The sequence below is a fragment of the Rousettus aegyptiacus genome, unplaced genomic scaffold (genome assembly GCF_014176215.1).
Source record: "Rousettus aegyptiacus isolate mRouAeg1 unplaced genomic scaffold, mRouAeg1.p scaffold_m13_p_1, whole genome shotgun sequence".
Classification (NCBI taxonomy): Eukaryota; Metazoa; Chordata; class Mammalia; order Chiroptera; family Pteropodidae; genus Rousettus; species Rousettus aegyptiacus.
In genome coordinates this window covers 14,838,642-14,853,944 of record NW_023416284.1, presented here as the reverse complement: position 1 = coordinate 14,853,944, position 15,303 = coordinate 14,838,642, and the positions used below count along the sequence as shown (strand labels likewise).

The window sequence follows — 15,303 nt, the reverse complement described above, 5'->3', positions numbered from 1 at the left end:
CCGGGGGCGGGGGGCACACGATACGCTGAGTGTCCTGATCCTTCCACGTGCAGCAGCAATATTTTTCTTCTGCGCATAGAGGCGACTTCATCACATAGTTACCAAACGTTGGAAAATAGCTCCGTTTACTGAGCGCCCACTCCCTGCTAACTATTTCCTGTACGGTCCTTACCGGTCCGTCCTCACAGGTCCACACTGCTAGTGCTGTGTGTCAGGTGAGAAAATGGAGGCTCGGAGTTGACATGACTTAATCAGAGTCACATGGCTTATAAATGGCAGACCAAAGCCCATAGGTGTCTGGCTGGGGAAACTGTTACCCATCATTCGTCATTCCGCTGTGACTTCTAAAGCTGCCAGGATTCAGGAATACACAAGGGCTTGCAAGTGTTTTCCCCGCCTCCCCCTCATTCCAGCCTTAGTGAAAACTTTCCACAGGGGTCTGGTGATACAGCTGTCTACGCTCCAGGAGCACTCATCCTATGAGACACTTCCCAAATGGGTCCCAAAGATCCCTCAAGGGAGCTGTGGGCCCCCAGAGCCCCAAAGGAGGAGCAGGCTGGGTTCGCCTCTGCAATCGTGCCCCTGGGAGCGGGGTGTGGATAAAATTGCAACGTATGTCAGATTTCAGCAAATCCAGATTAAAGTTGAGGAGATCAGTCTGAAGCTGGATAACAAAACCAGCCCTAATTCGGAGGCTAAGCCCTGGCTAAAGCTCCCCTGCCTTGCCTTATCCGTGGGCAAAGCCCCACCTTGTTTGTTTATACAGGAGAACAAAGCCGGCATCCCTGGGGTTTGGCCAGAGGCCCTGCCGGTGAGTCCTGGGATGGGGCACCCTCGCAGCCAGCCACAAGCTCCCGCTCCCTCCAGGAGAGTCCTGAGGGGCTGGCTCCCGGCCCCTTGTAACAAGAGCAGGAGGGGGAGGGGTGGGCACCAGTATCTGCTAAGCTCCTACTGCGTGCCAGAGGTTTGACATTCATTTTCTCATGGAATGCTCTCAAAATGCCACAGAACATTTGCCCAGCACTTTCTGTTCACGTGCTCAGAAAGTGTGAGCTGTTATTATTTTATCCCCTTTTACAGACGAAAATGATCCATAGAAAGCAGATGACTAGCCCAGGGGCCCGTTGGATTTGAATCCAGGCCTGGTTAGGCTCCATGCCTGGTGCTTCGGATGCCCTCCCCAGCGCCACTTGCCAGGGGCCAGAGCCTGGGCAATCCGCCAGAAACAAGCTGCTTTGACCTCTAGGAAGTGACGCTGGGGTTTCCCCTTCCCCTTCTGTGCCAGGACACCAGATGTGTAGCCTGACTGGCACCTGCTGGGTCCCGCTGCTGCTCCGAGCCGCCTCAGGGGCTGAGGGCTCTGGTCTGACCTGCCTTCCATTCTGAAAACGCTCACCTTTCCACATTCGCCGGTTGAATTTTCTAAAGTTTACATGTGCCAAGCATATCGCCAATGTCCTGTTTTTCCTTTTTAAGAAAAGGTTATTAGAACCTGGGAAAATGCCTATGTTACTGTGTCACTTGAAGAACGTGGGTTACAGAATGGAATCCACAGTGAGCTCAACACTTGGGAAAAGACAGGAAGTAAATACACCAGGACGTCGTCACCCTTGGGTCTCTCCGGCCCGGGAACATGAATGCCTTTTATTCTTTGCTTCTGCTTTTCGGCATTTTATAATCAAGCATTGCTGTAACCTTCCCCGCCCCGCCCCCCGTAGGGGTTAATATATACCATGAGAGAGGAAAAAAAGAAACAGAAAGATAATATGAGAGATAGGTTAACAATATTATAAATGCTGCTAATTGGACATCAGCTTTTTAAAAAAAAAACTTAACCATATATTAGAAACATCTTTTGACATTATTAAAAATCCTCCTAGAACAACATTTTTAACACAGATGTGTATGTAGTATTCCTTTGTATGGCGGTACCATAAGGAAGGAATAATGCCTTCTTGTTGGAAATTTAGGTCGTTTTAAACTGATCACTAATATAAATACGGTGACAGCAAACACATTCGTGTAGCTCGCAACTTGTGTGCAATCAAGATTGTCATATAAGTAGCTTAAAGTGAAAGTGCTAAGTCAAAAGGTATGTTGAGTATTTAAGGTTTTTGCTATTTGTGACCGAATTGCTCTTCAGCCCAGCGACAATTTGCCCTGCTTCTCTGAGGCGCCTGTTGTCCCTTGCCATCACTGGGTATGACCCTTTAAATAAAATCTTGCTAATATGTACCGTATTGTTGCTTTCAGTAATTTCGCAGAGGAACATTAAATTTTATTTGAAACAAAATCAACTTTGAAATGTTCAGAAAACATGAAATACTTTTCCCACCCGTAACGCCATCATTAATATAACTGTTTCCACTATTCTGGGTTCCCGCTTATAGTTATCCAGATGTATCCATTTGTACATAGATGCTATCATGCGTGGTACACATAGACTTTCAGGCTTTATTTTACTTTTTTCACTTACCTTTATTTTCAAACATATGGTCACGTGACCTTATGGTCTTCCCGTTTACCCTTGTCTGGGCTGACATTCTACCATATGGGGCTGTAGTTATCATAGCCATTCTGTAGTTCTGGGCTGCAGTTCTCATAACTACTCTTGGACATCTAGGCTATTCTTTCTCACATTGTAGCTGCTTCTGTGGCGTACATCTTCCTGCTGAGAGGTTTTCCATTATGTTAAATAATTTTATTAATTTCCGAATAATGGGAATCCTGGGTCAGGGTGCAGACATCTTCAAGGCTTTTACCTAGCACTGTTTCTTGCACCCCCAAAACACCTCTACCCGTTGACAGGGCTACTGACAATTTAGGGATAAGCCTGCTTCCTCTTCGCCGCAGATCTCTCTTCTTCCTTGAAGCTTTGTGCACAGCCATACGAATTTTATTCTGTCACAGTCTCTTGAGACAGGGCATAGTGGGAAAGCATGAGCTTTGGAGACTGGTAGCCCTAGGTCCACATAGTAGATGCTCAATAAATATTTCTTGGCCACATAACAGTTATTAAACAACTACTGTGTGCCAGGAACCTAAAATGTTACTCAACTATTATAACCACCCTATTGTTGAAAGAATTATTACTCTTACTTTATAGTGGAGGAAGGGGAGCAAATCTGTAATACCCAAGCCTCAATTTCCTTATATTTAGAAAGGAGGTGATGATCATTACATCGTTGGGCACCTGGGAGGAGTAAATGAGCTAAGTATGGGATGCTTGTCACATGCGTTCTCCAAATGGTGACTGTTATTTTTAGTTATTCCAAGCTGCCCTTCCATTTTACCGTTTCGGAGTGATAATACCTTATAGTCATTTAATGTATTCTTAAGCATAAGATAGGCTTTTTATTTCTTTGAGAAGAGTTTCTTATTCTGTTTTAAAATTCCTTTCCGTTTAGGGTACTATAATGTCAACGAATCCCTTGTGAAGAAGTCGCCGAATATACTAATGTCTTGTTTTAAATCAAAAACCAGCCGTGGATTAAAACTGACGTCAACAGGCCCAGGACCCGGTTATTACAATCCAAATGATCACATCAAAATTCCGAAAAAGACTCTTATCCCGTGAGTTCTGATTATTCTGATCTTACTTTTGACAGGTGGTTCTGAGCAGAACCCCAAAGTGATGTCACTGCTAGGCGAGACTCAGCACTAGGTCAGCCTCCAGGGGTCCTTGCTGGCACATAGTGGGTGTTCAATAAATACATATTGAATGCATAATATTTATTGAGCATCTATTATGGGCCAGGAACTTAACATTTTATTCCGTTATCATAATAACACTGTTGGAAGAATTATTCTTATTTCATAGAGGAGGAAACTAGGCTTCAGTGAGGCTGAGAGATTTGCCTAAGTCCACACAGCTAATTTGAGATGCCACTGGGATTCAGACTCAGGACTGTCTGGATCTTTCCATATCTCCCATGATGCTGTGCTTTACTCTCCTGGTGTTGACGTTATTCTGTTTTATAACATAAAATCTCCACTGGGGTGTCAGGACATACAGAGGCAGTGGGGCTCTCATAGTCTTGTACTGGTAAGTTACAGCACAGACTTGGGAGTTGGTCAGACCTACTGGATTTGAACTTCAGCTCTGCTGTTTTCATGTTGTGTGACCTAGGGCACTGTCCTAACCCCTCTGAGCCTCCATGCCCTCATCTATAAAGTGGGGATAATTCGTGCCTCATAGTGTTGCTTTTAGATTTAAAAAGACACATTTGGCATATGTATAGCAGGTACCAAGGGTGACTTAATATTAACACAAATTTAAAAAGCAAAGACAGGGATTTATTTGTGTTCCCATTTTTAATATCTTGTACATCTTATGTTACTTTCACCTAAGAGGCTTAAAATCTCACAGGTTTTTTTTTTTTTTTTTCTCAAATGGTTCTAGAACTTCTAGAACTCACTAAAGTTAAGTTCAGTCCTCTTGTCACCACCTAAGACCTCATCCTTGTACAGTTCTCTCCAGGCAGGACTGGCTACTGGGAGGGCTGGCCAGTGGGGCTGAGACTGAGTGGAAAGCCACCTGGGTCCCTTCAGAGAGGTCAGGCAGGTGGCTGGCCTCATTCGTAGTTACAGCAGGTGGAAAGTCCATGAGGCTCAGGAAGGCTGGCAACATTAGGCATCCTCTGACCATCAGGCCAGGGCAAGGAGACGAGAATTAGGGAGAGGAGCAAGTTGCGAGCCTGACAAATTCACTTAGAATCTGGAGAAGGGATTCAGACCTCAGGTGGGGACATCCTTCTTGCCCTTTGGTTCTCGGGTCCTATACGTCGGTCAACCCTTTCCAGGCTCCAGGGCTCAGGATCGAGGATGGAAAGTCTCTAGAAACAGCCTCTCTCCGAACGCCAGGGACTCCCTGCCTCCGTGTTGGCTCAGGGCACCATTGCGCACCGCCTTTCCCCTACTCAGCCAGCAAGGAGAGTGGGCCAAAGGGCAGCCTTTGGAGATCTGAGTGTGAACCCTGACTCTGTCCTTTGCAGGCACTTCTCTTTGAGCTTCAGTTTCCACGTTATTAGCTGGAGATAAGAATCTTATTTTGTAGGGGTTTTTGTGAGGATTCGATGAGAAAGTACTTGAAAATAGCTATTATTATTATAGCTGCTATTCTCTATGCTGCAGGCATATTAGGATATAGGATACAGATGTTTGGCATGGCAACTCAAGCCCTCAGCTCGAATCTGGAAGCTTCATCAAAGAAATGGTGGAGAATACTCAGTGTTTAATTACTTTCCCTAGAGAACTGTCATTCGGTTTTGCTTAGGTTTGAATGAGCAGTTTGTAATATTCTCATTTATTTGCATCAGTCAGTCAAAAGGCTCTGGAGGTTTCTGGTTCCATGCGGGAGGCTGTGTGGCTGTTTAGGTGAACAGAACACCATACATACCCTCAGCCAGGCTCACCTGAGAGCAACTCCAGGGCAGGCAGAGCAGTGCAACAAAAAGCCGGGCCATGTGACCCCACGCAGTTCCAAGGGCAGTCTTTCCAGGTTGGCAGTGCAGTGGTATTGGCAGGTGCGGGGGTGTCTGGGCCTCACTGGCTCTTTGTAATGTTTTGTGAATGACGGAACCTTGGTTAATATTAGCCTTGGAAGCACTGCTTCCAAACCCTCTGCCCCTGGGAGCATCACAGTGTACATGGGCTTATTAAAGGCTCTAGAAGGCCTGCAGTAGAGGCATCTGTTAAACCCAGTGTCTCTTAAACTTGGGTTTACCTTGGTGAGTGGATGGTGGTCTGGCCTCTGCGGCAGGATATTTGTGTTAACTGGCTCTGTGGTCTGGGGCTGTTCTCAGCACCTCTCTTAGCTTCATGTCTCTATGTGTGAAAAGAGGGGAGGTCTTTCCATTCCTGACCCTCTATGACCCCAGGTTTGCTCACTGTGTCGCTTAGGAGAGCAGATAGGGGGCAGTGAACAAGGAGCCAGCCTGGACCCACAGGAAGTCCACAAATTTATTTTTAAATTGACACGAAAGGAGTGAAGCTGAGAAATCTATAATTTCATTTAAAAAACAAGAAGAGAAAACCAAAGCATGCTTTGAATTATTCTTAAAAAGCATCCATCCGTTTATGTTGAATAAGGAAGAAAGAATGTAATGTGAAGCAAAGATACCGCTGAATATTGTATTATTGAGGGAATAGCCAAACTCCAGGCTCCTAAATTCAAGTTCTGTAGGTGCTCCTGTGTCCTCAGAGGGAAAAGGGACGATCGTGCCTACGGTACCACGTACCAAAAACATTAGGTCCCTAAGAAGGTCTGCATTCTTTCCTTTCCATCCGTATGTAACTTCCGGTGGAACTTTGTCCACATTAAGACTGAACATATTTAGATCTCCAGGGCTGCGTGAGGCAGTGATGGAAAACCTGAGAACTGTCACCAGAACTTCTTTTTCGGAAACACGTGCAGCTCAGGTTTCGCATGCGTGCAACGGGACGCGAGGTCTGACCCCTGTTTGTTGGAAGCGATGGGCTCCCCATTCTTTGGTAGGGTTCCAGCTTGCGAAGATAACGTTTTGGCTCTGCGTTCGTTGGGATGCGGGAAGAACCAGGGAGATGGTCCTTCTCCCTGGAGTTGTTTGTCCTCTGTCACCAACCAACAGAAGTGAAGCCCAGAGAGGTGAGAGGTCGGGCGATGTGATGGGAGTGCTCAGGAGGTAGGCGAGGGACCTGGGCTTGTCATGTCTCCTGGGGAGGCGGTGTGGCCTAGTGGGTATAAGCACAGGCCGGAAGCTGGGCCCCCAATTCTCCCACCTCCCAACTCACCAGCCCTGAAAACCTGGGGGTAGGGGGTCACTTAACTCCCTCCCCGGAAATTCAAATTCGTCCTCTGCAAATTGGAACAAGAGCACTTCACAAGATGCTTGCGAGGATAAAATAACATAACCCACACAGCTCGCTGGGTCCGGGACATAGTAGGGATGCTCTTGATGCATGTAACTTGTGTTTTTATTAAAGTAGGTGCACTCTCCTGATGTTTTCCTAGTGGGCCCTGTAGGGCAGATGTTGTGTTTGGGGCCGGTGGGATGTTACTGTGGCCATTTCTGGGCTCCTTAGCAGAAGAACACCTCACAGGGTGTCTCTTTTGTACGGCCACCTTGCCAGCTCAAAGCTAAGAGGATTTATCAGCTTCCAGGGGTCTTTAGAAGAGAAGTGTCAGCCAAGCTTTCACTTCTTCAGATCTCGATTATCCATCCCGGTGATGACTCAATCAGTCGGGGTGAGTCAGAAATAAGGGCTTTTGGAGATAAAACAGTTCCTCCTAGGTGCTGCCTTCCAACTCACACTCACCAGCAAGGAGAAACACCCACTGACATCTTTCTAACCCTTGATCTACTTCCTGCAGTTTTAAGCCACTGGTTTTGCAGGGACACGCCGTTCTGTCACAGCCACAGCCTAAGAATCAAGCAATGTTGGCTCCGCTCCAATTTGGGTAATTACGCTGGACCCACCTAAAGTTCCCCTGGGATTTTCAATTAGATATGGGGCGCTTCTTCCCAAGCGCTGTAATCTGTCACCCACTACCCTGTTAAACAGATACTGCATTCCACCCCAGAGGCATCGGCTGCCCTTTAATGATGAGAAAAAATTGCCCCTTTATCCCTCCAGACCCTGGGAATCCCCGAGGCAGAGTGAAGCTGTGTCTGGGAGTGTCCAGAGGGTCTCGGATGCCTTCCCCCAGCGACCTGCTGAGTCCTCTGAGACATTCATTATTCTTGGGTGATTTGCAAACAGCTCACCTTGGAAGCTACAAATACACTTAATCCAGCTGTGGCCAACTCAGAGCTTTTGATAGATGTTTTTCTTTGCACGGGGCAGGACCAGGTTGGCTTTTATAACTGAGCGATGAGGCTCATAAAAGCTCTGGTCACGATGCGTTGAGGGCAGCCCTGGGTTTGATCCAGCCTGACCTTTGCAGTTTGTGCCGTGACACATGGGGAGCGGCCCTGGACAATGACAAAACTGTCAGGGGGGTTCAGGCGTCTGGGTTCCCCCACTTGCTTCCCTTCAGTCCAGCCAATGTCTTGGGAATAGAATGGGCCCTCGAAGATAAGTCAGACCTGCCCCCCTCTCTTAAAGAGCTAGACAAGTAAGGCCCTAGGAAATCTAGCATGTTCTGTGCAAAGAGAGACTAAGAGCTTTCATAGATGCATCTAGTGTCAGGCTTCCAAGTCTCCTACAGGTCCGTGTTGCATACGCAGTTCACAGACGAAGCGCAGACGCGCCAAGGTGGTGGACCAGGGAGTGGAATCCAGCTCCATCTGACTCTAAAACTCATGCTTCCCCAGACAGGGAGGCGGGGGCCTGGGGAGGAGAGAGGGCCTCGACCCGAGGAGCAGAGGAGTGAAGAATGAATCAGAGTTTGCAGGGCAAGTCGGTGCTCCTGGCGGAAGGAGCAGCATGGGCGAAGGCATGGAGTCGCTGAACAGCGCTGTGTCAGGTGTTTCTGGAAGCTGACGTGGGAGCAGGGGCAGAGGAGATTAGGCTGGATTGAGAGGTCGTAAAGAGGAGATTTTCCTTTAGCTTCTCATGAAGGTCTGTGCAAGTGGAGGGTCCAAAACGAGGGAACGACCCAGAAATCATGGGTGGACTGAGGGTCGAAGGCAGTCTAGGTGGCCTGCCCTGTGTCTCCCTGTGTTCCAGTTCCGGGAACGGGGCCGCTGCGACTTTTGCCCTTGCCGTTTCCTCTGCCGGAAATGCTCCCTTCCCCACCTTTTCCACCTGAAGAATTCCTGCTTACCTTTCAGGGCAAATGCTGTCTCTCTCAGGGTAATTTCTGGATTTGCTCATTTGGAATCAGTGTCTGCCTCTCTTCTCTCTTCTCTCTTCTCTCTCTCTCCGCACCCCCTGCCTCCACTCCCCCATCTTTCTCCACTTTCAATGCAGACTTTCGATCTCTATTCTAACATTTCATAATTGTTAAATAATAATACGAGTAAAGCACTAGTTACTCTTTGAAACAACCCTGAGGCTTGGGGAGGTGAAGAGTCTCCTCTACGGACACACAGATAGTGAATGGGGAGGTGGAGGTCCAAACCCAAGTCTGCCGGAGTGCAAGGCCTGTACTGCCTTAAGTTGCTGCCAGTCGCGATTGCCACCAGCAGTGGATTGTCAGGCCCTTAGGAGCATTCCGGGTCTGTGTCTTAGCACAGAACAATCTGGAGTCCCCAGAATATCTGGTGCGGAGCCGCACAGGTGTTGGGTATCTCTGAGATCCAGAGGGCTGAGCTGACAGTGCTGAGCTGCTCCCGGGCACGTTTGTGGAGTGGAGGGTAGGGGACCTCTCTCACCCATGCTTCACAAGATCATGATGAGACATTGAGCCAGCCCGCCCAGCCTCCTGCTGGCTGTCCCTGGGTGGGAAAGAAGACACCTCATGGTCTTCTCAATTGGGCTTGGGGGTGACCCAGACCAATTGGGCGACCTCATACAATAGTTGGCTCATTCCAGCTCTAATGCCCAGTCACACACTCATTAAATGATGCCAGTCACATACTCATCAAACTTCCGGGGGTTCTTTGAAGGGGTGACCCAAGCCAGAACAAGGAGCAGCCAGCTTTTATTTATAAGGGCGAGGTGGTTGATCCACACCATAACCAGTTCTTCTAAGCCAGCTGGAGAAGAAGAAGGGATGTTTTTTCTCTTTTGCCTATAGGCACCTTTGTTCTAAATATAAGCATCCTAACCAGCTGTTCCTCCATCATGAGATGTGAGCCTTAGGCAGATTTAAGGTGGCTTTCAACAGGCCTCCCTGGCAGTGGGAGTGTCATGGCCTCAGGGTGACTCTGGGTGAGGAAGTCCCCTAATATCCCTTTCCTGCGGCTCTGCTGCTCCTCTGAGACCAAGCAGCCAGCGGTGGTGCTGCAGGGATCATTATAATAATAACTACTTTTATTGAACACTTACTGTGTGCTGGCGCATATTAGGTGCCTTATAGGCCTTTTCTCCATCCTCTCCTTTGTCAAGAATGGGTGTTATTGAGCCTCGCTGCGGTTCAGAGAGGTCAGGGGACTTGTCTGAAGTCTCACAGCCAGTGAGTGACATGGCTAGAATTCAGAATCAGGTCTGTGTGACTCTAAAACTCAAAAATTCGCTTCTGCCATCATGCTTTTCCCAAATTGCTAGGCACCTGAGGATTGAGCTCTGGTCCAGGCATTCCCACTAACGTGCTCTGCACTTTGGGTGACTTGCTTTCTTTGGCACCAACTTCTTTAGCAAAATAAGGAGATTGGATAAAACATCTTTAAGTCCCCTTGAGCTCTCTGAGTTTAAGAACATCTCTGCTCCAGAAGGTGCTGGCTAAAGGGCGGCACACGTCCAGTGGCCAGAAATCCCAGTCTCCTCTGCTCAGATGGGTTGGCTTCAAGCTAGCCTGTCTCCTGTGGCTGTCCAGTGCAGAAACCTTAGAGGAAGCTTCAGGTACGGGGCAGAAGTAGGCAGCCCTTCTATTGCATGGCCAGGGAGTAGCGTGACTCCCATAAAAGTCCCAGCATTCCCTGGGCAACCCAGTGGACCTCTATGAATCAAGGATGGAAGGTCCCAGCTGGAAGGGACTTTAGAGATCGTCATGTCCAACACCCCTCATTTTACAGATGGAGAGACTGAGGCCCAGAGTGAATTAGTGATAGAACTAGGGCTCAAGTACAGGTTCCATTTCTCTTTCATTTATTCTCTTAATACTAGACATGAGAGACCCCCTTTCCTGAAGGAGGGGAAGAAAGACCTGAAAACAAATTACCCTGTAAGTGGTGAGTGTTAGGTAGAAGTCCTTTAGGTTGCAACCCCGTATTTTTCCACCCCCACATCCTGTTTTGCCAGGAAGACGTTTGGTGGGATTCTAAAATGTCAACAGTGGAATACTGTAGAGATCTACTAGTGTTGGGACGGCAAATCCCTGGAATGTGTGATGCTCCTTTCCTTTCCTTGGCCATAGCAGACATCGCAGGTGGATCGCCCATGCTCCTCCCACAGGGCTCATGCAAGGCCTCAGCTCTTCATACAAATCTCTAGCCAGGTACTAACAGTTGAGCAGAGTTGGCAGCGAGCAAACGCTGCCATTCCTGATTCGTTCAATCACATTACAGCAGTGACGTGTACTGAGCTCCCACTTGGTGCTGGGCTCTGTCTTGAGTACTGTGTTTTAGGTATGCATCATCTCCTTTAATCCTGACACCAAGCCTACAAGGTAGGTACTACTAGAGGCCCATTGTGCAGAAGAGGCAACCAAGACCCAAGACCCCCACTCACTAGCAGTGGAGCCAGAGAAGAAATAGGTGTCTTTGCCATGTCCAGTCCTCCTGCAGACCACTCAGTGCTGGGCCAGCCTCTGCCAAGTCCAAAAACTACAGTTTCCCCAAAAGAGTGCCTTAGTGACGTCCTCACGTTTTGTCTTTCCTAAAGGAGAAATCCCATCCTGAACTTCTCCGCCAGTCCTCTGCCTCTGCCCCCAAAGCCGTCTCTCCCAGGCCCTGGTCAGTACGAGATCGTGGACTACGTGGGGCCTCCCAAGCATTTCATCTCCAGTGCATCCTTCGTATCCAACACCAGCCGCTGGACGATGGCACCTTCCCAGCCCGGCCTGCCCGGCCCAGGTCAGAGGATTCTAAGAACACCAGATGATTGTGAAAACCAAATCTGGAATTGTCCATCATTCCTGGGCCACCAAATGCCACTGATTTCTAGGCTGTTTGCCAAACAGGTTACAGGAGTTAGAGTAGATTTAGAAGACTTTTCAGCTTTATGTTTTCAGACTATAAAGTTTTGGGGGGTTTGTTTGTTTGCTTGCTTGCTTGTTTTTTGAGGTGAAAGGGCTCTTAGAGATGATCCAGGCTAGGGGTTCAAACACCCAAGAGGCTTAGAGACGGGCTCCATGGAGTCCATGACGCCGACATGGTCTGCAGATTTAGAGCATGCAGACATTATTTTTTCTGGGGGAAGGGGCTTTCGTCAGGTTGTTGAAAAAGTTCATGTTCTTCAGAATGTTTAAATCACTGGGCTAGTCTGGCCGAGTCACTCACAGATAGGGGTCGGCCTGGAGAGGAAGTTGTCTGCAGATCCTCCGTGAGCAAGGGGCAGGGCAGGCAGCCAGGCCGGCTTCCCTCTCGCCCAGTTAGTCTTGAAATAAACCAGGGACTAGTTACTGGAGCTGCTCTTTTAAGCCACCTAGTTCCACTCCCAGTGGTACCCTGTTACCTCTGGGATCTCTCTGCCAGCATGAGGGACTCGCTCTGGTGGATGGTCTTCGTACCCCCAGACCTGTTTGTAGCTCTCCAGAGCCCCTTAGCTATTTACCACTCCATGACGTTGGCTGGAGGTGGTGGCACTGGGGACTGACAGGAGTGCTGGTGGGCAGGGGGCATGAGAGGAGGAAGGCGGAGCTGTGGTGGCTGCAGGTCTGTTAAATTCAGTCTTTCAATGAGCATGAATGATGCTCACATTCTGCAGAGGCAAAGGTGCCTCAGGCCTGGTGGTTTCCCCCAGAGGTGTTCGCACGGCAGGGGAGACACCTCCTCCTCCAAACACACAGGTGAGTAGAATATAAGGTTGTCAGGACAGGAACAAAGTCGTTCTTAGAGCTTCGGCCTCAGAAATGTAACCAAGCCAACGAGACTGCAGAGGTTTGATCTTAAGGTCATCTGGTCAGTCTGGGAAGAGCTCAGTCTGGCTCAGTAAATGTTCTAATGCTCCACATGAGTGGTGAGCTCTACTGGGAGGTCTCAGGAGGCCTGAGGACCAGTGGGGACCTTGTCTGACCCTGTTTGGCCCAGTCCTCAAGGATCTTTGTTTCAGTATCTTCTCCGTGCTATGTGTGCATGGTGCAAGGTACCCGACACACAGGTGCCGACCAGTTCCTGCTTCTGTGATCACCTGTGCCAAAGTGGGCTCCCCTGAGGGGCCTCCTGGGTATGAGCATATGCAAACATCTGCCTTCTTGGCTTCTAGTGGGTGCAAATTTACCTGGATGCCATGTGCCCCCCTCAGCGCTTCCCAGGCAACCAGCAGAGGCCATACATGCCCCTCATTAACCAAGCAATGCCAATATGAGAGTTTCCAGTCACCCCAGGTTGCGGTCCCCAAGCCCTGTGTGGCCCTGGCTGCTGGTTTCCTCGAGAACCTGCAGTGTCGTGGTTTTCACTTTTCTGGAAATTTCTGAACTAAATCAAAACGAAACCCCACCGACCTGACACCTTGCTGCTTCAATAGCATTGCTTTACTTGATATGAAATTTTCTTTCAAATTTCATAGAAACGCTTTTGTAAATTTTCTTCCATTAAAGAAATTAAAAAGAGTTAAAGAAGGCGGCAAGCTGGGGTCTGAGTCCTGCCTCGGCCGGTTAAAAGACGGATGACCTCGGGCCGGTTTCTTGCTCTCTCTGTCTCCCCACATGTAAGATTCAGGGGCTGGGACAGGGGTCCCACCCACCTTGCCAGCTATGACGTAGGATTCAAGGCATTGGAGCAACTGGCCTGTTCTCAAGATCTTAATGCTGCCGCTCTCTCTCCTCACAGCCACGTACAAGCCGGAATTCCCTGGAAAGCAGTCCTTCCTCTACAACGAGGACAAGAAGTGGATCCCGGTGTTGTGACCTCACAGAGGTGTGGGGAGAGCCCTGGCCACCAGCTGCCCCACCCCGGTTCCCCAAGACGTTCATTCAGAGAACGCGTACTTTATGAGTGACAGCTCTGCCACGCTGCTGGTCTGGCGTGACAGCTGGGCTGCTGCATTTGTCCTGGTCTTGAGCTACCTACCTCCTGGCGATCGGACCCCCCACCCCCACTGACTTTAACGGTTCCCTGAACAGAGATTACGTGAGGATAGAGCCTCCTTCAGTCACTTCGCCATGTACCTATCCAGGCTGGCTGACACCTCCCCTCGGACGCAAGGGGCTCCTGACTCCGGGAGGAGACAGCCGAGGGTGGATGCCCCGCCTGGAAGCCTGACGCTAAGCAAGGGCTCAGGGGCCCAGAGCGCGCCTGCGGGGTGGACAGCACATCACGGTGTCCCAGACACGCCCAGTCCTGGCCTGGGTTTCCAGGCTCCTCCTGGAGAGCGGGAAGGCCCAGACGTGCTGTGACAGACACACAAAGGGGTTGCCTGGGCCCCTGGCCCTCAGCTAAGCCTTTGCATCTCACCTTCAGGAAGAGCACAGCAGCCAGTCCCCAGGGTCACTTGCGCTCAGCACCCACCTTCAGCAGAGGCGGACACATGCATTTATTGGCTCTGTATCAACAGCAGATGTGGGCAGGATCCTGCTGGAGCCAGGGCCCTGGAAACAGAGGTTCTGGGGTCACGGAAGCCACACGACACCCCGAGCCTGCACGTTCTTACGTTCACCCCGCCTTTCCCCTTCCCTGGGCTGGTCTCTGTCCCCTCCCCGTCCTCCTGCTCAAGTCTGACACAATCTCTCATGGATATTGTCTGGCCTGCCGCATTGTTTCCCCTCGGCAAGAGGAAATGGTTCCCAAAGAACCACGAGGACATAGAGGTAGCCGCACATCGCGTCCTTCCCCCAAATAGTGATGATATCTTTCACTTTTGTAAGTAGAACTCTCCCATTCCCTCTCCCCTCTGCTCCCTGCATCCCCGAGGCCTCTTACTTCCCCTCTGCTCCCTCCTTTGACTTTTCTCTGAGAATGTCACATCCTGGGCCCCCACGTCAGAAGCGGCCACTGATTGGCTCTCCGTTTAGGGAGGGGTGTGTGAAGCAAGGGAGGTAGAAGGAATAACATATCCAATTAAACTGAATTCTTGCTTCTCACAAAAGCTGGCCTTCCTGTGACCCTCGGAAACCCGCAAAGGCGCCATTGCTTTGGGATGGACGGGAGGTGGCTGGAGCACTGTGAGAAGAGCAGTGGAGGTCTGGATCCAAAGGCCGGACTCCTCGTGCTTCGTCCTCTCAGGTCCTTATATTCTCCTTGGAGTGAAGAGTTGGATTAGAACCCGAGAACTCAAGGTCGAACACTTCCAGGGGCTGGCAATGCCCAGAGCAAAACAGACGAGGGGTGGTGACTCCGGGAGCCGAGGCTGCTGCTCAACTGAAGGAGCATCCAGCAGGGCTCCTGCGAGCTGTTGCCAGATGGACAGATTTCCCAGCCGAATCTGGGAAATCGTTAAAATGTGTAATCCCTTGATCTGCAATGTTTACAACCCTATTTCAACTTAATTTTTTTTTTTTTGGTTTGGCCTAAAGGAATCTCTTCTGCAGGCCATCAGCTGTCCACTTGGGTGCTGAACATTCTGGAAGACTCTTTCAAAGCTGACACTTGGAGCTGTATTCTTCTTTGACCCCAGACTCTT

The 15,303-nt window shown here is 49.5% G+C and overlaps 1 protein-coding gene across 2 annotated transcripts in view; it reads left to right on the top strand.

Annotated features, from left to right (window-relative positions):
- STPG1 (sperm tail PG-rich repeat containing 1) overlaps positions 1–14,509 on the top strand; it is a 38,432-nt gene extending 23,923 nt beyond the window's left edge. For both annotated transcript variants that reach the window (XM_036230188.1, XM_036230187.1), the window contains 3 exons: positions 3,408–3,573; positions 11,407–11,597; positions 13,515–14,509. In XM_036230188.1, the coding sequence (XP_036086081.1) occupies positions 3,408–3,573; positions 11,407–11,597; positions 13,515–13,591 (434 nt within the window). In that variant the 3' untranslated portion in view covers positions 13,592–14,509. The remainder of the gene's footprint in view (positions 1–3,407; positions 3,574–11,406; positions 11,598–13,514) is intronic.
- Positions 14,510–15,303: the final 794 nt, after the last annotated feature.